Source organism: Pogona vitticeps, chromosome 6 (genome assembly GCF_051106095.1).
Source record: "Pogona vitticeps strain Pit_001003342236 chromosome 6, PviZW2.1, whole genome shotgun sequence".
Lineage (NCBI taxonomy): Eukaryota > Metazoa > Chordata > Lepidosauria > Squamata > Agamidae > Pogona > Pogona vitticeps.
In genome coordinates, this window is record NC_135788.1 from 66,591,439 (window position 1) to 66,615,233 (window position 23,795).

The 23,795-nt window shown below is 40.6% G+C and overlaps 1 protein-coding gene across 3 annotated transcripts in view; it reads left to right on the forward strand.

Moving 5' to 3' along the window:
- AOAH (acyloxyacyl hydrolase) overlaps positions 1-23,795 on the forward strand; it is a 196,849-nt gene that overhangs the window by 121,851 nt on the left and 51,203 nt on the right. For all 3 annotated transcript variants that reach the window (XM_073003781.2, XM_020788153.3, XM_073003782.2), the window contains exons 11-14: positions 6,075-6,123; positions 7,725-7,819; positions 13,986-14,077; positions 20,657-20,739. In XM_073003781.2, the coding sequence (XP_072859882.2) occupies positions 6,075-6,123; positions 7,725-7,819; positions 13,986-14,077; positions 20,657-20,739 (319 nt within the window). The remainder of the gene's footprint in view (positions 1-6,074; positions 6,124-7,724; positions 7,820-13,985; positions 14,078-20,656; positions 20,740-23,795) is intronic.

Genomic DNA, 23,795 nt, shown 5'->3' on the forward strand with positions numbered 1-23,795 from the left:
AGATTTCTGTCAATGTCCACTCATTCTACTCTCCAAAATGGCTTGCATGGTAATATAAAGGTCTAAGTGAAAATGGTTATGGAATTTTTGACTCTTTTTTTCTGCAGATAGAAAAAAGTGTGTGGGTGTTTCATTTTGTAGGTGTGAGTAGGTGAATTTCTATACTCTGGGACAAATAGTCTTCTCCAACTTCATTGTTTGTAGAAGATTCAGGTCATACTATCCTTGGCTAACACTGTGGCCTACTTAAAAACAAAATCTAGAAGGAAGGGAAATTTTGAAACAATGACAGCACTTTTAAAAGGCCAAATACTAAATGTGCCAATAGTAGCCAACCATGAAGAAACCCTGTAAATCCCACCATTTATTTCAGAAATAAAATGTTTTTCATTTTTTAAAATTAATAGCGATGAACTCTACTGAATTAAAATTCCAATTTCTCATGTTTGACACTACTGAATTAATTTTTAAGCCTAACATTCCAAGCTTTGAATAATCTCAATTTTACAGTGTATTGAGTAGACAACAATAGCTTTTATAAAGCAAGCAGCAACTGACTGCTAATACATGCTTGATTTATTTATTTTTAATTATAGGGGCTGGGAATCACAGATTCCCAGCCCCTATAATCATAGATTCCTTTTTTTTTTTTTTTTTTTTTTTTTTTTTTTTTTTTTTGAAGGGAGGTTTAATTTCTGTTTCTTCTCATGGCCCATTGTAGACCATTTGGAAAAAAGAGGGGAATTTCAAAAGTCTTTGTAATATAGCATGGAGGTCTGCTTTCAAAAAAAATCAGAGTTGTAACCAGGCATTCTGAAATTCTTGAGTGCGTCTTACGCAGGAGAACACAACCTGCAATCCTCTGAAGACTGATGAATGGCTTCCTCGATTCTCCCCCTACTAGTTATCAAATTCCTACCACATCAGCCAGAGGACTGAGACTGCTGCTTACCTGCTGTGCTATCAATGAACTGAAAAAAGCATTCCCTATCAGGGTTAGTAGATGAAATATATTTTAGCCTTCCAATCCCTTCCTGGAGGAAGAGAAGTTCACTCATTACCTGGAAGCTGTCCTCCCCCAGCAGTCTTGGACTCAGGGTTGCTGGGATGGGGATGACATTCTAAGTTAACCCTTGAACTCCTGAAAATGGTCCTTAGTATGAAATAGATGCCATTATATTCTTCAGAATTTGGTTTGGATGCTTAGATTCTGTATTTCTATAGCTAAGGCATGTGAATTCCGCTTTTTTTGGTCAGAAAAAATGTTATGCTTTTAAATGAGGGCGAAGGGTCATATACATTTGTCTGCCACTTCTGTGGATCTATATAGTTAGCAGAAGAAATGCCTTATATTAGACATTCCCTACTAGAGACCTTCCAGAAGTGTTGAATGACAGATCCCATCATACTTGGAAATGGAGATTATAGCAGTTGGTGTTTGATTTTTGCTTGTGGTTGGCTTTCCCAAAGGTACGCAAACGGGCATGTAGCCTATTAGTTGAATACTTCCTCATTTTTCACTGATACGAAATATGTGCATAAATATGGGGAAAGACTAGTATGTGTCTGAGCAGAAAATATGTGAAACTTAATTGTCATGTAGGAATCTTGGGGATTATTGCAAAAATCAGAAGATTTTTCCAGGTTTAAGAGCAGTGAAGGTTCTTTAATTATGCTAAAGGAGCTTAAGGAAATAATAACAAAAAAGAGAGAGATGGGGCTCAATTCTAGATGGAATCTGTGGAACAGAAGAAAAACATGGATTAATTACTAATTATTATTTAGCTCCAGATCCACCTTCAGTCTTGTCTTGAGGAGCCAAAGAGTATCTTTTTTTGAAGATGTAGTTCTTAAAGAACTCAAAAAGCTTCAGAATACTAATCAGCAAATCTGGTAACATTTGAATAAGCAATAAATTGCTGCTGTAATGAACATAAGGATATGGGTTAGGCACTGTGGTTGTCTGGAATAAAAATGAATACCTCCCAGAAGTCTGTAAACAATTCCATAACAAGACACACTATTTGCAAAACTGGTCCATCAGAGACAGCTAAGGAGGAAATACTCCAGATAGCAGATAAGGCTCCTTGGAAAGGGATAGACATAGGAATGCTCCTGCCTAAGGTACATAAAGATTAAATACTGAGTATATTGTGTCACATTGGGACATGTACTTTCTGGGAGAGGTTTTCAGTTGCCCCCAAGGTCACCTTTGCATTTACACTCAAACTGGAACACATGGTTTTAGTGCACAACACCCTCCTGAATCCTGCCTCTAGCCTCTAAGGTTATTCCTCTCCTTTTATCCCAGGCATTTCTTCCCTGGGACCCACCCTTCCCCAAATTCTCTGCCAGGAAGTCTGCTGCCACCAAGACCACAATTTCCTCCCCCTCCCTCAGGAAGAGAACAATCTTTCTTGCCTGACTCCCACCCTGTCATGGATTCCATGCCCACAAATCACAGGATCATCTTCAAGGAAAGCTGCTGCCAAAGCCATTTCCTACCATTTCCTGCTCATCACACTGTTTCCTATCCTCCTCCTTCCATGGATCCTCTCCTTCTATCTTAAGAGTTCCCTACTGCCACTCATCACCAGATTGTTGGCAAAGAAGCTTGTTGACACACCAGTTTCTTTCCCCTTGCTGGGAGCTGGGCATTGTTGGCCCATTTTCACCAGCCCCTGGATTATGTGTAGGCACAATTCCCTAGTAAAAAGGTCAGAGAGCTGGACACTTGCTCTCTTGACAATATACCAACATAGATCAATATGGGGAGAGTCATAGCAGAGTGGACTTAGTTATTGATCTCTTCCCCCCCCCCCGCCCGTGTACTCTATGTCCAACTGGCATTCATCACTGCATCCTCTGTAAGGAAAGCTACTGCCAAGGCAATTCTACATCACCCAGTTCTCACCATTCATGAATCTTGGGGGCAATGGAGCTGCATGCTCTTACTGGGGATTCCTCACCTAGGTGCCACCTTAGGGTTCTGGTATTGTTGTTCCCTTCTCACCTTGTGAGATTTCCTAGTTCCCCCTTTCTTATTGCCCAGCTAGCACTCCTCCCTGAGGCATCCGCAAGGAAAGCTGCTGCCAAAACCCTTGCCCCTTCTATAGCAAAGATGTTATGCCTTTGTGTGATGTGAGTGCCTGCAAAGGCATCTGGAAACATAGGTGCTGCTTGTTCTTAACAGATCAGGAACAGTGGACCTTTGAAATGAAAGTTGTCTTAAGGGGTAGGGTGACTGAAATCAAGACACGGGCATAGATTGCCAGGGACCTGGTCACTGCCAGCTCGCCTCCATGGGCAGATACAGCACAGAGCATTGAAGGTTAAGCTTTTTATTTGTATATCTAAAAGGGCTTAGCTTAGTCTCTTTCAGGAGGTACAAGAAGCCATACTCATATAAATAATAATGTTCAGAAAAAGAGCAATATTTGGAAGGGATTGAAGACATCTGCCTGTCTTGATGAGGAAAGGCAGATGGGAGCGGGGCTGATTGGCTTGAATGCATAGAACTGGGCTTTTCTTTTGCTACATGCTAAGCCTACTTTACCTGGAAAAAGGATGCTTATGGCTCAGGACGGAAGAGAACAAACCAAAGAGCTGGTTCACATGGGTCTGTCCAGCCATGAACAATCATATACACCTTCAGCAGCTTTGTTTAGAAAGAATGGCAAAATGTTTGCAGATAAATCCCACATGCTCCTTTGAGAAAATCAACTGGACGGGCCTTCTTGGGGCTGCTTACAGGCCCAGACACTCATGTGCTTGCACATGCACACACACACACAAATGAATAAATTAACCTTCCCCATGGGCACCACTGGGATTTGGCAGAGTACTGTAGGAGATGCAAGCTTCATTTACCTGTCAGTAATAGGCTGGAGTCAAGGGACTTTCATGCCCAGGTGAGAGAATTATGACACCCCCTGGTCTAATCTCATTTGCCTTGGGAAATGTTGACTATCTGCCCTCAGCCTAGGCCCACACAGGCCTCTCAGCAGCTTTCCTTGCAGAGGATAGATGGATGTCTGCAGACCATCACCCCGAACTGGAGGCTCTTGGCCAGTGTGCCTACCAATTAAGAACTATATAGAGATGTGCAGTAGCACCCACTCAGCCAGGCCATGACCTCAGAAAATGTTTAAGGGGAGGTGCAGATCCTAGGGGACCTAACCCAGTGGGTTAATGGATGGATAATAGCTTTCTAAGAGAAACATAATGTATAAAGGTATGTTCTCCTTGGTGCAAAGGAAGAAGAGGATGGTAGACCAAGCCTATGTCAGATAACAAACAAGAGCTCAAGACTGCATCTCCATAAGAACTTCCTTTTCCTTGAGAAAGGCTGACTCACACAGGTGTCTCCGCAGCTTTCCTGGCAAAGGATGAAGGGATGTGTACACAGAAAATCTTCCTCCAACCAGAGGCACTAGACCAGAATGACATCACTGGAGAACTGGATAAAATTTTGCCATTTTGATTGTAGTTCTGCTGGAGGAATCAGAAAGGAGCAAAAATATACAATATTTGTCAGATCTCCCTAGACAGTTTTTAAAAACTGGTGTAATATAATAATGACTTTCTTTCTAATATGAGCAGTATAGAAGAACGTGATCAACAGTTTCCATCATGCCAGATTGGTGGGGCAGAGACATTACTTGTAGGAGACATGGAAGTGCCTCCTTTCAAAGCATGCTGAAGGAAGTACATTACAACAGCCAAGGTGAAAGCTTTGTGATATTTAGTGATTTCTAGATGGTGAAGATAGTCTGTTGGATTGAAGATTTTACTGAGCTTACTGGTTGTCAAACAGCATGAAACACAGTCTCTGACCATCTCAGATTAATTGTCTGATTATTTCCTTAGCTTTTATTAAACCCAGGTGCAAAAGGACTAGGAGTGATAATCTGAAGGGCTGTAATTTCCTCTTAATGATTCTTGCTCAGTCTGAGGCATAAGTGCCAGTTAGGATCAAGAGAGCTAAACTAAGCAGATAGAGATTGAGCCTGAGCCATGTGCTGATCAGCTACTGCAATGCACATGCCTCAAGAGGGATGATCCCAGTTTCTCTCCTATATAGGGTGTTGGGAAAACAACATGAAATTTGATTGTACAGCCTCTAGAGGTGAAAATCTTTCTGTGTCCTAGCTGAGAGCCATTCATAAGTTGGGCCACTATTTTGCCCTGGAAAAACTTTAAGGCTGAAAGGTAAGACATTGAAAAAAGGAACTCCACAGTACATTGAAAATTGAACCTGTCTTGTGGGACACACAGGTAGACTGAACAGGTTGCAGCAGTTCGCTGACTTAGAATATGCAAATCTCAAGGCAAAGTAAAGCAATGGCTGGGGGGGAGGGGGAACAGATCCTAATGCCTTATTGTCGTGGCCCACCCTCTCAAAGTCTATACAACAAACATCTGTCCATAATCACACACACACAATCCTAATAGTTTAAAAAGTACTGTTTGGGAAACCGAAGGTGCAATCAGACAGTAAGAAAGGTGCACGTTTGATCACATGGAAAACAATTGCTTTGCTCGGAGCAATCTCCCTTAAAGTGACACTTCCGTCTGTTGGGGAATGCTCTAGCCCAAACTCCTCCAGCAATAGCTTCCCTTCCCCACCTGCTCCGGCAGCCAACCACTCAGATGAAGAGACAGGACAGGGATCCTCCTTGTGTGGCAGCTGAGTGGTTGGCTGATGGAGGAGACACAAAAGGGAAGCCTGAGCTCCCTCCTGAACTGGGCAGCCAGAGATGGAGGACATCCTGGATGGCATTGTGGAGGCCTGTGAGTGGGGCAGCTGGCCAGGGAGTGGGGAAAGGGAACACGTGGCACTTGTGGTGCCACCTCAGTGAATTTCACCACCCCAGTCTGCCTTCAGTCATGCCCACCTCTGATTGGAAGAATGGACTGCCTGTATTTTGTTCATGATGTTTCTGTTGCTGGTGCAGCAACTTTTAAAAGAAAATGTATGAGTGCAGGAATTAATTAATTAATATCTCTTCATTGAAGATGGGGTTGTATATGGGTGGAGAGCTGCAAACTCACGCTTTCTTCTTCTCTTTCAGGGTGTTGATCCCAAAGATGGTATCCCCTATGAGCAGAAATTCTGTAATGGTAATTTGTTTAATTTTTAATTTGTGAGGATAGTCATAGTCATTTTCTACAAACCTTTTGCTACAATTGTCCAGATTTGTTAAAATATATAATTCTCTGTCCTCTCTTTCTCTCTAAGTATGTATGTGTGTGCACACGCATGCACACATGTGCGTGCATAACTACTGTACATAAGAAGCATAAACTTGAACTGGTAGTGCAATCATTGGATACCCTGATTTTACAGGAGTACTTGTTCTCTCCATGGGGGTGGACTGGATCACTCCAGCAAAGACCTCATCATATCACTGTCTTTAGAGCATCGTGGTAAAGTGGTTAAACTGCAGTACTGCAGCCAAGACTCTGTAAAATAACGCGGGTTCAATTCCAGGAAGGTTAACTCAACCTTCCAGCCTTGCAAGGCTGGTAAATTGAGTACCCAGCTTTCAGGGGGTGGGGGTCAATGTGTAGACTGCATAATTGCATTGCAAACCAACCAGAGAGTGCTTTAAGCACTATGGGGCAGTATATAAGCAGCACACTTTGCTTTTTTGCTTTTAGGAGCAAATCAGCTTGCCCCTGCAGTGGATCAAATAGCAAACTAAATGCTCATGTAGCCAGCCTCTTAGTCTTTTTAGGAAGATAGGAAGTTACCTTATGCCAAGATGGTCCATCAGTCCATCTAGTTGATATTGTCAACTCTGATTGATAGCCAGTTTCTGGTATTTCAGGCAGCATTCTTTCCTAGCCTTGCTGGGAGATGCTGGAGACTGAACCTGGGGCCTTCTAAATGCCAAGAGTATGTGCTATAGCAGTGAACCAGAATATCTTGCCACCCAATGCAAGATCATTTACAATCTGTGCTCCAAAAGTTTGTATCCACTGTGAGAACCTTTCTAGGTGTAGAGGAGCAAAGGCAGAAGGCAAAACTGTGGAGCAAACACAGACTGATTCAAATGTTGCATATGTGTCAAATCAGCTATGGATTAAACTACCCTGGAATTTACCCCAGATCTGGTTTGTACCACAGCTCCTCTACTGATCTTGCCTTCGGTTCAGTATGGCTTTGTGGCATTATAAAGCCATTAGTACGTAGTAAGTCAAAGCCTCTCTGTGCTGCAGTTTGTCATTTCTGGGTACAAATTACTGTGTCAGGCCATGGATATTTCAAACAGACTCGACACATGTTTAAGTACAGCTTGTAATTTTCCTCTAATAGACCTCCTTTTGAGCAATGTTCTCAATACTCTGTCTTCACTGAATGATTTAAAGTTGTTGGATATATAGTAGATACTAAAAATTTATGTTGCTTACAGCAGAGCTGATATTCAAGTACAAATTCAAACCTCCAAAGAGGCCTAATAGAAATGTGTCTAATTTAGCATGCACTTAAAAAAAAAAACTGGTCCCTGTATCTGCTTTTTCTAGATTATTTTATACTGCAAAAAAATCTTATATCATGTTTGGAAATTAGCACAAATGGACAACTCATTGTTTTCATTGCTCTTTGTGCACTGAGCTATTTGCATGGATTTTCTTAAAACAATTGTGCCTGATGCAACTTGCCACTGTGGGAAACGTTAATGGGGGCTTTGCAGTTATTAATAAAATACCTTCTTCAGGCACAGATTCCAAGGGGATAATCATTCTGGGAGATTCAGCTGCAGCTCACTTTCACATCCCTCCTGAATGGATAACAGCGTCCAAAATGTCAAAGGTATGCCATTTCCTTTTCTCATCATACAAATCGGCTGTTTGAGATTTTACCTTTTTTTCTGTTACAAAACGTGCCACTTTCTCTTGAAAAAAATCCACAAAATAATGCATCATCATCTACTATATAATACATTACATGTATATTAACAAACCAAAAAGACTAGAATCCTTTCTTTCAAGGAGACATACAGTATGTACAACCTGTTAGTACCATACATGCCATAGTTTCTCTTGTGTGTCTCGTTTTTTTTTATTTATAAAACAGTCATTATTTTTTTCCTAGTGAAATGCTCATCATTAGGAGAGACTAGATGGAAATAATTTTTATTTTAAAGAAATCTGAAAACAATAGCAGAGGCAAAAGTATGTAATTGGTTGGGAGGCATCCTTTAGCCAAGCTATATCATTAGTTGTATGCCTCTGGGGATCTTAGTCCTATGCCAAGACTTCCAGTCTTTAGTTTTTTGTTTAGTAACACCACTTAGAAAAGAAATGTGCAAAGTGCAGCATGTGAGCTGTAAGCGGGCCATTTTTTTCCATCCTCAAAGGTCCTCAGTAGCCTCCTATGCAGAAAACACACACAAATAACATTTTTAAAGAACTAAAATTTGCAGCTCCTGGAAGAAATACTGTTTATACTATATGGGTTGCAGGGGCAAGCCCCCTCCACCAGCCATTGAAAAACAAAACAAAACTAGAAGAGTGATCCATTTTTAAATGCAGGGAATGACAATTTAGAAGTTTCACACAGGGAGCTGGATGCACAAATTAACCCCCCCCCCAAGCTCTTTAGCTTCCGCATTCCTGATTTAGAAGAACAGCCTTTTCCCACACCTAGCTAATAAAACTGATAGGTCATATTTTCCATAAGAAAGCTGCATGGAGTCCTGCCTAATAGGTGAAAAGGGCTCAAATGTCTTAAAACCCTTTAGTGTGAAACAGGCAGGGTAGATCTAAAATGAATGAATAACAGCCCAAAACAAAATAGTGGTTAGCTAGAATCAGATATAGACAGATGCAAAAAGATCCTGAAAGGTTGAAGCCAGTTACCAATAGCACCCTATTAGTCATACTGATGATAATTGGCATGTAAATGAACAAATCTATGTCTGAGACTAAAACTAGATGATGCATATTAGCATTTTATTTAAAAAAGAGGTAGTTTGTCATATAAGGTATTAAAATACAGATAAGGGGTGCAGTAAAGCTGGCTTGACAGTAGAAATAGGTTTAAAATTGAGGCTTGGAAATAGTTTACTATAGTCATTAAAAACCATTTTTAACTTTACCGAAACAACTGGCCACCTCCAGTGTAGTAAGGTCACTGAATCATAAACATCCTGGCAGCTGAATTTGTTACAACTTAGATACACAATATGCATGTCTGATACTTTGCAGTTTTCACAGTTCCAATGTCTTTGCCTCCAGATGAAAATTTACGAAGTGCTCTCATTTTAATTCAGAAAAGGAATGGTCTACATCTGTGACATGTTGGAACTCTCTGAGGAGAGAATGAGAGGGGGGAATGCAACTGAGAAAGCATTCATTCAGTACCAATAATTACAACATGATGGACAGTATGCAAATTACAATCAACACTGTAGCTTTAATTTTCTCTTTGGAGAACCCAACAGATTTGAATATTCTACATTAGGAGTTGTTGTTTTTCTTTGTTTATGAGAAATGATTACTGAAATGACACTGATGACAGTACCGGTGAGAAATGTAGTAAATTTGAAGCAGTGGCAGTTAAGATTAACATGCCTAATAAATAAGGAAGCAACACTGGTGATGATGATAAGTAAAGACAGTGGAGCATGAAAGTAATGTGTTTAAGCTATTATTTTAGATAGTGTTAGCATCATGCTGTCCTACAATGGTCAAATAGTCCAATTTAGCCAGAAGTATATTGCTCCAAATGTAAGTGTTTTCTGCAGCATTTTGAAGTACTGCTTAGTTTCAGGGCCGTATCTTACTTGTGTGCACTGCTCTCAGACCTGAAAGCCTTCTCTTTCCCTACCAATCCTCAGTATGTAGTCACAAAACCTACCTTTAGTCAGAATGAGACAGCTGTGACAAACCAGAGCAGAGACCAATGGCAAGATGCTGAGACAACTGTGTCTACTATACTAGTCCACTGCCTTCAACAGAAAAGATTGCTGTCCCATTATCAATATAAAACAAGGTTTAACTGCCAGCCCAGTCATCTTACAGGTATTCAATCAGAGATTTGCAGGGTGTCATTTGAATGGTTGTTGTGCTTTTTTCGGGCTCTTTGGCTGTGTTCTGAAGGTTGTTCTTCCTAACGTTTCGCCAGTCTCTGTGGCCGGCATCTTCAGAGGACAGCACTCTGAGCACAGAGTGCTGTCTTCTGAAGATGCCAGCCACAGAGACTGGTGACACATTAGGAAGAACAACCTTCAGAACATGGCCAAAGAGCCTGAAAAACCCACAACAACCATTAGATCCTGGCCGTGAAAGCCTTCGCGAATACATGTCATTTGAATGTTAGTATCAATGTTTTGGGCTGGCTCTAGAGTTGATTATGGTCTATGTTGGTGTAAATTACCAGAGTTTTGTTTCAATCCAGGCAGTCCAATTGAATCACACAGACAAAGATAGCTTGACACCCCTCCTAATTTACACCTGAGCAGAACATATTCTCAACTCTTCAGTTACTTCTCTGCGTCTTTGCACATTCAATGGTTTTGTTAGAATGTCTGCTACATTCTTTTCTGTTTTACAATACTGCAGTTGAATTAGTTTTTCTTTTACTGCCTCTCTAACATTGTGATATTTAATATCAATGTGTTTGCTTCTGCAGTACTTTTCATTTTTTTCTGTGGTTACCATCTGTATGCATGTGATGTTGTCCTTAAACACTGTTATGGCCTGATCCACTTTAATTTTCAGATCTATAAGCAACTGCTTATACCACACTAGCTCTGAACATACTTCTGAGAGAGCAGCAAACTCTGCCTCAGCGATGGATGTGGCAACAGAACTTTGCCCTCTTGATTTCCATCCCACCAATGTCTCAGCAAACTTTATTGTGAAACCTGATATTGATTTCCTATCAGTTATGTTGTTGGCCCAATCACTATCTACATAAACCTTTAATTTTAAATCACTAGAGGGTTGTATTAACAAACAGGAATCAAGGGTACCTTTTAGGTACCTAAATATTCTTTTCACCCTCAACCAGTGTTTCTATGTTGGCTTTGCAGTATGCCTACTCAGAATATTGACTCTTACAGCAATATCTGGCCTTGTCCAATTTGTTAGATATTGTAAACTTCCAATTGCTGGCTGGTACACTTCCTGTTCTTCAAACTCTTTGCTTTCATCCTCTGACTTTTGAAAATCTACTGTCATGGGTGTCTGTACACTTTTGCAGTCCTGCATGCTGTATTTCATTAGCATTTCCTCTATCTTTAATCTCTAATTTAGGACATAACCATTGTTTTTTTTCTGAATTTGAACCCCCAAATAATTCTGTATCTGGCCCAGGTTCTTTAGTTTGAACTCTTTTTTCAATTGTTTTTCAAACAGATTAATTCAAGCTTGTTCTTTTGACATAAGCATATGTCATCGACGTATGCTAGCAAAATATTTTGCTCTTTTCTATTTTCTTGGACATTAAGGCATGGGTCTGCCAGGCTAGTCTTAAACTTCAGTCTTTTCGGTGCTAAATCTAGACACTGCTTCCAATTTTGTGCAGACTGTTTAAGGCCCTAAATTGCCTTGTTTAACCATTCCTGGTTGAGAACTCTCAAACCCAGGTGCCTGAGCCATGCATAGTTCTTCTTGCAGATCTGCATTCAAGTATGCTGTAGTTATCTCAAAGTGACTAACTAGGTAATTTCTTGAAGCAGCCAGAGTTAATGCTAGCCTCAAAGATTCTGCCTTTACTGTTTGGTGAAAAAAAACTCATCATAGTGTACATTTTTTCTTGGCTTTGTACCTATATTCCCCATTGATCTGCATTTTCCTTTTGTAGGATCATTTGCTCCCAATTGCTTTGTGTTCTGGTGGCAATGTGGTTTCTGTAAACACTCCATGGTCATCTGTGGATTGTAACAGTAGATTGTAAGTGGTAGAATATACCAGATGGGCGGGATATAAATCGAACAAATAAGTAAGTAAGTAAGTAAGTAAGTAAGTAAGTAAGTAAGTAAGTAAGTAAGTAAGTAAGTAAGTAAGTAAGTAAGTAAGTAAGTAAGTAAGTAAGTAAGTAAGTAAGTAAGTAAGTAAGTAAGTAAGTAAGTAAGTAAGTAAGTCTTCTTTCATGGCTTGTTGCCATTTCATTTTTTCTGCCTCAGGCAGAAACAACACCTCTTCATAATTCTTAGGTTCAAACTCTTATTTCCCGCACACCAAACATTGATGGAGGTACTCCTTTGTTAGATCTTTCTGACCTTCTGAGAACTTCTAGTTCTTCTTTAATGACAGGCTGATGCTCTGCCTCACTACATTCCCCATCATCATCCTCTGAGCTGTTGGGACATGAGCTTCCTTCAGCCTCTTGCTTTGGAACCACCTCTATTTCCTGAGATTTTTCACCATTGTTTATAGGTATGAACACTTCTGAGTTTGCATGAACCTTGTCCCAATTTTCATATTCACAGAAATTGGCTGATCTGGAAATAACAACATTTCTATTTCCATTTAAGAATCTAAATGCTTTAGACCCTTTTTCATACCCCGGAAACCAAATTTTCTTGGCTTTTGGTCTCCCTTTTCTCCTTGTTTCCATTGGGATGTGCACCCAGGCACTGCATCCAAACACGCTCATATGTTGCATGGAAGGTTCTTTGCCATATATGGGGTCTGTTCTATGGCTGAAGACCAAATTCTATTAACTATGTAGTTCACTGTCTGAAATGCCTGTCCCTGGTACAAATTACTCATGTTAGCATCCGCTAACAGGGTGTCTTTCATGGTTTGCAGGACTCCATTCCTGCGTTCTGCCACACCATTTTGAAATGGAAAATAGGGACTTGTTTTTCTGTGATGTATCCCTATCTTTGTCAGCCACGTCTGGAACTTTCCAGACATGAACTCAGACCCTTTGTCCATCTGCAACTGGCCCACCTTTTGGCCATAACCTATTTCCACAAAGTTCACCCACCCCCTGAAATGGTCAAACACTTCTGCTTTATTTTTCATGAGAAAACAGAATGAAAAACGTATATGGTCATCCAACAAGACTAAAACATATTTAGCTCCTCCCATAGATGGCACTAGAGGCCTATTATATCTGCATGGACCAACTGGAAAGGCCTCTGTTTTTACTTGTTACTTTCCTTGCTTATTTTTTGGACCTTTGATTTTGCAACTTTGCATACATGGCAGTCAAGAAAATTCTTACAGGGTTTCATTTTCAAACCTTTTGCCATCTTTTGCATTTTTCTACCACCCTGAAATTAGCATAACCCAGTCTCCTGTGCATCAAATGAGCACACTGTTCATGTGGTGGTGTGTTTTTGACTATGACATGTGTTACATTGTTTTGTGTTCTTCCCTTCAGTACATATAAATTATTTTCAAGTTTTGCTGTGGCACACACCCTGTTCCCTTTCTCAATTACACATGTGCTATCAGCAAATGTAACTGTAAACCCCTCCTTGTCCGCATAACCATCATGGGGCCGAGCCATTGTCCCCCAGCACCGCCTTCTGGACATGGTCAGCCAGAAAGGAGCGGAGCCACCATAAAACAGCGCCACCAACTCCCAACCCAGCTAATCTATCCAGAAGGACACAATGGTCGATGATGTCAAACACCGCTGAGAGGTCCAGGAGTATCAACAGGGTCACACTCCCCTGTCTCTCTCTCGGCAAAGGTCATCATACAGGGCAACTAAGGCAGTCTCTGTGCCAAAACCTGGCCTGCAACCCAATTGAAATGGATCTAGAAAATCCGTTTCATCCAGCAGCATCTGGAGTTGCCCGGCCACCACCCACTCCAACACCTTGCCCAAATAATCTGTGCAGTTCCCTGGCTGATGAAGGCTCCTGCAGAAGTAAAAAAGCTAGATTAGTGGTCTAAGTAAAGGACCATGCTGTCTTCAGATTGTGTACAAGGGGCATGGGGCTTTTTGCTGTTATTGTTACACTAAGGTGTATGAGGTCAAAACCATGCTGATTTGTTCATTTTCTTTTCAGAAAGCATTTTCTAATATTCCTGAAGTACTATCAAATGAACTTGATTGGCCTCAGTTTTCAGGAACCACTGGATTTTTGAATTCCACAATTGGGTAAGCAAAGGAGAGACAAAACCAGGATGAACAAACATGGAGAGCTACTCCATGTTGGAAATAATTGAGCATTGCTAGCCTTCTCTGATGTTTCATAAATGATACCCTTCTCTTCTAAAACGAATGTATATGTTAACTGATTATGCTGAAGGAATTTGTTCGATTTTCATTTTGAAATGAACTAACAGGAGTTGCACCTAATGAATCTCCTGATCAGAATGTTTCCTTTTGTATTTCAGATTTTAGTATGTAATTCTTAGTTTTAAAAATATATTAAAACATTTGAAGGAAATATATTTAAAAACATATGCGTCATGGGAAATGCATTCAAAAATATACATCATGTGAGATGTTTCAAAATGTATATTTTGTACATTTTAAATGTATATTAAAATGTGTTTCTTTGTGTAGAAAAGGATTAAAATAGACTTATAAATGAACACAAACAAAATTGGTCTGTACTATAAATACATGGTGATGCTGCGGGTTAAACTGCAGAAGCCTCTGTGCTGCAAGGTCAGGAGACCCGCAGTTGTAAGATCAAATGCAAGCGAAGGAGCGAGCCCCCGTCTCTTGTCCCAGCTCCCACCAACCTAACAGTTCGAAAGCATGCAAAATGCAAAATATGAGTAGATAAATAGGTACCAACACAGTGGGAAGGTAACAGTGTCCCATGTCCCTAGTCGTGCTGGCCATGTGACCACAGAAGATTATCTTCAGACAAATTCTAGCTCTATGGGTTGGAAACACGACTGGACAAATTGTCAAGGGGAACCTTTACCTTTACTGATAAACAGACTGCTCCATCTTTGATACTGAACACATCAGCCGGTGTTTTGTTGGGAACTTCTATAATCAAGCAAAAAAGAAATAACACTTTCTTTGAATTCTATGGTTTTATCAGGACATAATAAAAATCATCTAGTCCTTAGCAAATCTGAAAATTAAGTACAGTAAATAAAACCTGAGATGAACAACGGCACATGACATATTATACCACCTTGTACATCTTTAGTACAAGCAGCTATAAAGATTTATTTTACAAAAAAGAAGCCAAAATGGAGAAACCATGTGTGAAAAACTATGTACACCCTTATTGCTTCCATAGGAATTAAGAGGCTAAGTAGCAGCTAGGTATTGCTAACCAAATGCCCTTGAGTAACTGATCATCAGTAGACATGGGAACAAATTTTAAGAAATGAATAGCGATATTCATCAGAAATCTCTGATTCATGTAATCTTCATCACTTTGTATTTGTCAGTTTCAGAGGCCCTAACAAATACGAAGTGACAAATAATTACCCTTTTTATTCATGCTTTCATTGGGCTTGGGCCCAAAGAACAAGATAGGCTGCCAGAACAGCTGTTACAGCAGCCTAGTTTGGTTTCTCTGCCTATGGGCCTGTCAAACAGCTATTTGATGGGCTTGCTCTCTGCCCGCACAGTCCACCCCCTGCCCGCTTTCCCACTGCCCACCACCACCTCCCTACCTTGTCCTGGCCCATAGGCAGAAAGAGCCCATAGGCAGAACTGTGCCGGCTGGCTAGCCTGATCTTTCTGCCTCTCCAAGTGTCAGTCAGCTGATTAGCACCCACAGAGACAGAGAGAGCCTACCAGCATGGTTCTGTCCAACTAGTCTACTCTCTTTGACTATGGGCCTGGTCCACTGGCAGAAAGAGCAGGCTTGCTGGACAGAACTGTGGCTTTCATTCCAGCATCGCCATCGCCGCTGGCAGGCCAAGGTAAGGAGGCAAAGAGGAGCAGTGGAAAGGGGGTGGGGGGCTCAGCTTTTTTTTTTTTTTTTTTTTTAACAGCCATAGGCTTTCTAAAAAAACCCAACAATTGACTAACCAATGTGTGGTTCACCAGAAATCCCAGGGGAAGTTCATGGGCCGTGGGTCATCAACCTTGGTGGTTCATCCCCATCTCTAATCATCAGCAGGTGCAACCACCTCTATAAAAGCCTAGGTTTTAGCAGTTTGCTGATCTGGAGCATTCAGGGGTGTTAACACAATACCAAAGAAGAAGAACATCAGTAATTATCATAGAGACGCAATTGTTGATGCCCATCAATCTGGGAAGTATTATAAACCATTTGGTGTTGCAATGGCTCAGTCAAAGTCTAGACCTCAACCTGATTGGCATGCTGTGGCGGGACCTTATGAACGCTGTGCATAAACAAATGCCCATAAACCTCAGTGGACTGAAGCAATGTTGTAAAGAAGAGTGGCCCAGAATTCCTTCCTAATGATGTGAGAGACTGATACAGTTATACCAAAACAATTACTTGGCGTTATTGCTACTAAAGGTGGTTCTACAAACTATTAAATCACAAGGTGTACTTTTCAGCTATTGAATTCAGAGAAGCTGTACAGTGGTGCCTCACTTAGCGATGTTAATCCGTTCCGGAAAAAATATTGCTAAGTGATTTAATTGCTAAGCGATATTAAAAAGACCATAGGAATGTATTAAAATGTGTTTAATACGTTCCTATGGGCTAAAAACTTACCTTAAAGCGAAATTCCTCCATAGCGGTGGCCATTTTGGGTGCCTCTAAAGCGAGGCAAAACAGCGGTGGCCATTTTGTTTTGCGGTGGCCATTTTGGAACCGCCAATCAGCTGTTTAAAAAAATTTGCTTTGCCATGATCGCTTCCCCGCAATCATCGCAAAGCGAATTTTAGCCATAGGGGACATCGCTAAGCGATCGCTCCAGCGATGGCCAAAAGTCCATCGCAAAGCAATTTCATCACTCAATAGAGCGATCGCTAAGCGAGGCACCACTGTATTTTCTTTTTCCCATGACTGTATGTGTGCACCTCACATTAGGTAAGTAGTTGCAATATACAGAAATTAATGTGGTGTGATTGGTTGTGCTAACGGATTGGAACAGATCCATGTCCCATCACTCCCAAAAGCAGGAGTGTGATCTAAGTAAGAAAAATGTGCACATCTAGGGAATGTTAAAGACTCATTAGTTTACTGCCTTTCCAGGCAGTTTCCTCCTGGCTCAGTTTGCTTCTCCTTTTAGAAACTTGTGCTATAAATGTATTTCTTGCTTAGCAATAATGTAACCACTTTTTAAAAAGGCCTTTCCCTGTTTGTCTAGCCATTTTGTCTATGTGCTGGCCTAAAGCGTATAACCTCTGTGAAATGTTGCTGGTGATGTCTAGATCAGTATTTCCCAATGTTGGGTCCCCAGAGGTGGTTGGACTACACTTCCCAGAAATCCTGGGCAAGATCAGCTAGTAGTGAAGGCTTCTGGGAGTTTTAGTCCAAGAACATATAGGGACCCAAGGTTAGGAACCACTGATTTAGTACAAGCAGTTATGATATATGATGAAAAATCTACTTGATCAATATCATTTAGACTTCATGGAGAGCCTATCCACAAAGCCATCATTCAAGTCTATGTTACAACTACAGAAGCTGAGGAAGAAGAAGAAAACTCCACGAAAGTATTCAGGAAGACATTGATCACACATCAAAACAGGCTGTACTGATAATCATCAGTGACTGGAATGCAAAAGAGGAGACAAAGCAGAACTAAACACTGTTAGAATGCTTTACCCAGGAGATAGAAATGAAACAGGAAAACAGTAAAAATAAAAAAAATTGAATAAAGCCAAAGGAGAATATTTTAAGAAGTCATAGTATCAAGATATCATTTAAATAACATTCCTGAATAATGTACGGAGCATGTGAAGAATAGATTTACATTATTAAGCTCCAGCAACCACACAATAGAAAAACTGTGGACTGGAATAAGCAGTTTAATCCATGTAAAAAAGACTATCTTTGTAGCTAAAAAGAAAGTAAGTTTCTATGTGTAACTGATTAAACTCCTGAAATTACTGATAGATAAGAAGCAAATATTCAGCAGCTTGCAAAGAAAACTACTATACTGTACTATGAACAGGCAAGAAACAGATTAAGTCTACCAAAAGGAAACCCCTTCATGGATTGCTGCCTTGTCGTGGCGAAGGGGCTTGAGTAATTCAGAGAAACTATGGGATATGCTGTGCAGGGACACCCAAGATGGACAGGTCATAGTGGAGAGTTCTGACTAAATGCGATCCACCTGGAGCAGGAACTGGCAAGCCACATCCAGTATCTTTGCCAAGAAAACCCCATGGACAGAAACAAAAGGCTAAAAGATATGACGCTGGAAGATGAGCCCCTCAGGTCGGAAGGCGTCCAACATGCTACTAAGGAAGAGCAGAGGACAAGTACAAGTAGCTCCAGAGCTACTGAAGTGGTTGGGCCAAAGCCAAAAGGACGCTCAGCTGTGGACGTGCCTGAAAGTGAAAGGAAAGTCCGATGCTGCAAAGAAAAATACTGCATAGGAACCTGGAATGTAAGATCTGTGAACCTTGGTAAGCTGGACATTGTCAAACAGGAGATGGCAAGAATAAACATTGACATCCTGGGTGTCAGTGAACTAAAATGGACGGAAATGGGCAAATTCAGTTCAGATGAATGTCATATCTACTATTGTGGGCAAAAATCCCATAGAAGAAATGGAATAGCCCTCCTAGTCAACAAAAAAGTGGGAAAAACTGTAATGGGATATAATCTCAAAAATGATAGAATGATTTAAATATTAATCCAAGGCAGACCTTTCAGCATCACAGTAATCCAAGTTTATGCACCAAACACCAATGCTGAAAAGGCTGAAATTGACCAATTCTGTGAAGACTTACAACACCTTTTAGAATTGACACCAAAGAAAGATGTTCTTCTCATTCTAGGGGATTGGAATGCTAAAGTCAAGAGATAAAAGGAACAACAGGTAAGTTTGGCCTTGGAGTTCAAAACGAAGCAGGGCGAAAGCTAATAGAGTTTTGTCAAGAGAACAAGCTGGTCATCACAAACACTCTTTTCCAACAACACAAGAGGTGACTCTACACATGGACATCACGAAATGGGCAATACCGAAATCAGATTGATTATATTCTCTGCAGCCAAAGTTGGAGAAGCTCTATACAGTCAGCAAAAACAAGACCCGGAGCTGATTGTGGCTCTGATCATCTGCCTCTCATAGCAAAATTCAAGCTTAAACTGAGGAAAGTAGGAAAAACCACTGGGCTTGTCAAGTATAATCTAAACCAAGTCAGTCTGGAGGTGCATCTAGCCAGGTTGGCTGTCCCAGCTTGATTCAGGTCAATCTGAAGTTACCTATGACTATTACATTGCGGTTGGCATTCGCACCGAATATATATTTACCTTTGACAATTTTGAGAGCAAAAGTCCACACTGCACCTTAAATCACTACAATATTCACTGTGATTACATGTTGCTTACCCTCTTGTATTATTAACACCACCTTCTTCCCCACCTCACATTTTTAAAAAAATTGCCAAGTGCTGAATTGAAATAGCAACTTTTAAAACTGCAGTGCTTATCTGTCATAGAAAATTGTTTGGAGGAAAGGCAAGTAGTATTCACTTGTGGGAAGTTGCCATTGTACTGGCAGACTGCACCCTGCTAAAGATATGCCAGTCCTGTGGGAACATCCCCCTAAATTGAACACCATTTGTCTCTCCGAACGATTTTTTAAATTATATTTTTTCATGTGGATTATGTCAGATAAGCACTACAGTTTCAAATTTAACTGTGACAACTCTGGCACAAGCTGCGGGATAAACTGTAGTGTAGTCACGCCCTGAGTTAGATCAGATTATTTTCAGAGTTGTCACATTGGGGTTTGTACCAAATTTTGTGGTCGGGTTTTGGAGCAAATTTAGGAATGTAAAGATATGTAAATGTAGCAAATTACTATGCATATAGCAACTTGTAGGATTTGTGTTTTCTTCAGTATTCCTCACAAAATAGTTGTACTGCACACAGAAAATAATTAAACACAATATAATAAAAATCTAAGGCAAACTTTTAGCCACAAACAAATCATTTTCCCAACCGTCACCAGTGTGTGTGTGTGTGTGTGTGTGTGTGTGTGTGTGTGTGTGTTTAATTTCTTACATTTGTATACTGGCTGATCTCATTAGCTAGTGATGGAAAACTCTGGTGTATTTGATTGCAGCTTTGACCTGTAAAATGAATGAGTGGTAACTCTAGTTCCAACATTGGTCTGTCTATTAACTATGAATCCCTTGAGGCAGGCAGTAAGGGAGAGCTGGTAGAACATACCTCCTTATCTAAATGCTGCAGCTGCTCCACACACCACCTTCCCTCCCACAACTGTGCCACCTGTGTCATTGGCCAAAGATGGACGGACCCTGGGAATCTCACTGCCACATAGCTGCTGCAGCAAATACAGTTTAACTGTCTGTATCCAATAAGAAGTTTTTGAAAACTGGGTGTAAGAAATCTGAGTTCAAATTCCTTTTCAGATGTGAAGCTCAGTGGCCTGCCCTAGAAAAATCTTTATCTCTCCGTGCAGCCTATGTCACAGGTCATATAATAATATAATAAACACTGTGAGAATATTTAGTCACAAAATACCTTCCCTTAAAATTGTTGAGCAGAAAACCAGCAAGTGTTTTTATTATCTTTGCTGCTCTTAATTTGTTAGTTCTACAGTGAATTCACTAACCATTTCCTTGTTAACTTTGTTCCAGAGGATGGACAGAGTCATTCTACTTAAATTTACGCAGAAGAAACCATTGCAACCACAGAGATTACCAGCAGCTTTCCAAAAATGGTACGTCAGTCTCATGCCTCACTGGCAAATAGTGCAATTCTGCTCACTCAGCATGCATAGAAATAATGAGACCTCAAGGCTGGGGAAAAACTGGCCAAGTACCTGCAGCTTGTGTTCACGGGAAGATCTGTAAAACAGCCGTAGAGCACATGGGGTTGCATGCAAGACAGGAAAGCCTCATGTTTAATCCCTGTCATCTCCAGGTCAGGGGCAAGAAAGACCTCTTTCTGAAAGTCTAGGATGCTGCTTCTGTTTACAGTAGACAGGACATAAAACATGTAGTCTTCCAGATGTTGTTGACAGCAGCTCCCACCTCTCACTATAGCTAATAAAGAATATGGGAGATTCAGTGCAAAAGCATTAGGAGCTGCACATCTGGAACACTACATATTCCTATTCCCTGGTGTTGAGCACGACCACGCAAAGCTAGGTAGATTGGTCCGGAGTAGCATATTTTAGGAAGAATCCTCCTAAGGCAGAAGAATTGTAATAATGTGTTAAATATGAACAAGCAAAAACATGAGAATGTACCAAACAAATACAGTGGTGCCTCATATTACAACATTAATTCATTCCAGTGAAATCACTGTAGAATGAAAACATCGTAATGAGAAAATAAAAAACCCATTGAAACGCATTAAAACCCCTTTAATGCATTCCAATGGGCTAAAAACTCACCGTCCAGCGAAGATCTTCCATAGGGCGGCCATTTTCGGTGGCTGTCTTGCGAGGAATCCGTCCCAGAAAACTGCGGGGAGCCATTTTATTTACCCGGTGGCCATTTTGAAACCGCTGATCAGCTATAGGAAAATCGTCATTTTGCGAAGAATTGGTTCCCAAAGCAGGGAACTGATCATCGCAAAGCAAAAAAAGCCTATTCAGACCATTGTTTTGCAATTGCAAAAGCGATCGAAAAAACATCGTGATGCAGTCTTGTCGTAATGCGGGGCAATCGTAAAGCGGGGCACAACTGTAAATATAAAGACGGAAAGGTAATATAAAATCTTATTACACACATAAAAACAAAAGTAAAAGCAAAACAAAGTATGATGCTTACGTAGCATTTCATACCACTTAGAGCACTTTTCATGGGCCGTTCATAATTTAATTATGCAGCCTACACATTGCCCTGGTTAATCAATTCATCAGCCTCAGGACTGAGTGAACCTCAAGCTGGCGACCTGGGATTGAACCTGGATTGTGAGCAGAGTTTTCGCTGCAGTACTATCGTTTAACCATGGCGCCATGAGGCTCCTTAAACCACATGCAGAGATTTATTAATAACAAGCAATTTAGAAGCAATATATAAATATATAACTAGGTATGGTGCTTACAAAATCATTGGATGCTAATATTAACCAATTAAATATGATTTGACTGATACATTTTGCCCACCGGGTTCTTTTCATAAGCATGAGAGTGAATATTCTTCTCTTTCTTCCAAACATAATGCACTTCCTGGATCAGACTTTTCATGTAATTAATTCATGTACTTTGGTAGTTTGAAAAACAAAATAGAACACCTCAGGCAATGGGCTGTCTGCTTCTTAAAGATTCCGTAGCCTGGACAGATATGGCTTTAGCCACAAATAGCTTCATGCAAGCTCCAAAATGACCACCTGAACTTTACTATTAGAAAGGCTGCCCTTGTCTTCCCAAAGAATGTGGTTCCAGTAAAAAGAAAAGAACAACAACAGCTTGCATTGCTTCAAAGCAGTGTCTGCAGACATTAATTTTGGGAGTCACAACTCTCAGGTTTACTCTTCCAGCGTAGTCATGGTGGCTGGAGGGGATCTCAGGAGATGTAGTCCCTATAAGTAACTTTGTGAACACTGATTCAGCGTATCCAGAATCAGAGTGCTTTCTCCTTTGGATTCACCATGGCATTCTGTAATGCATGATTTACTGAAAGCCTGTTCCTGAACTCACTTGCCTTCAAGTCTATAATTTCAAACCCTGTTCTTTTCATCACACTTTGTTATGACAGATTTTGTCTTGAGTCGGAACAGCTGATGTTCCATATCCATTAATGAGCACACCGGTCCACTGAACATTAGAAATCCCAATATTTCATGGCAGCATTGAGTGCCATTAGAAAAGGGGAAATGTTATCTTAATCTTCCTTGCTTGGACAATCATTGTTAACACCTGGATACAATATAGGAAGATCTAGAGCCCCTTTGGTTTGCAGCACTAAATTTTCATGTTTGCTTAAGGCTTCGGAGAACAAAGGGTTCATTTAGCAGTAAGATAAGTGACAACCATACTCTTCTGGTACACAAACCTAACCACATTCTTTCTCATTCTCAGTATTTTGTTCTGTGCTGTCTCCATAGCTTGTCTCCCAGAATCACAACTCCAATGTGTGGCATTTACAAAACAATTGTCCTTACACTTAATTTTCAACATGCTGAAGTGTCACCAGTTTCTGATAACTTTTAGCAGAATACCTCATAGAGATGGCTAAAGCAAAATGTACCTCAGCAGAAGAATATATAAACTCACCAAGATTGGTGTCCAAAATGAGATAAAAGTTCCTGTGTACCATTTTCAATGGCTGAAATCCAGCATTAGGTCACAACTGGAGTACAGTGGTGCCTCGCTTAACAAGTGCCTCGTTTAGCGATGAATTCGCATAACAATGTGTTTTTTTAGAAAATAATATGCACCGTATAACAATGTTTCCTATGGGCGATTTTCGCTTAGTGAAGTTTGGGACCATGCTTCGCATAACGAATGCGATTTTAGGTCCCCTGCTTCACTTAACAATGTTTATTTTTTCAATTTAAAAAGTGTCTTAGAAGGGTCAAAAACGGTTCTAAATGCGTGGATTTGTTAGAGGACCCCCTAAGTCGTGTGCAAACCTGATTTGGCTTTGATCTGACTTTTCGTTAATTTATGGTGAATTTTTTTTTCGGCCCATAGGAACCAATGGACCTGTCAAAATCTGACAGCTCCATTGGTTCCTATGGGCCGAAAAGAAATTCACCATAAATTAACGAAAAGTCAGATCAAAGCCAAATCAGGTTTCCACACGACTTAGGGGGTCCTCTAAC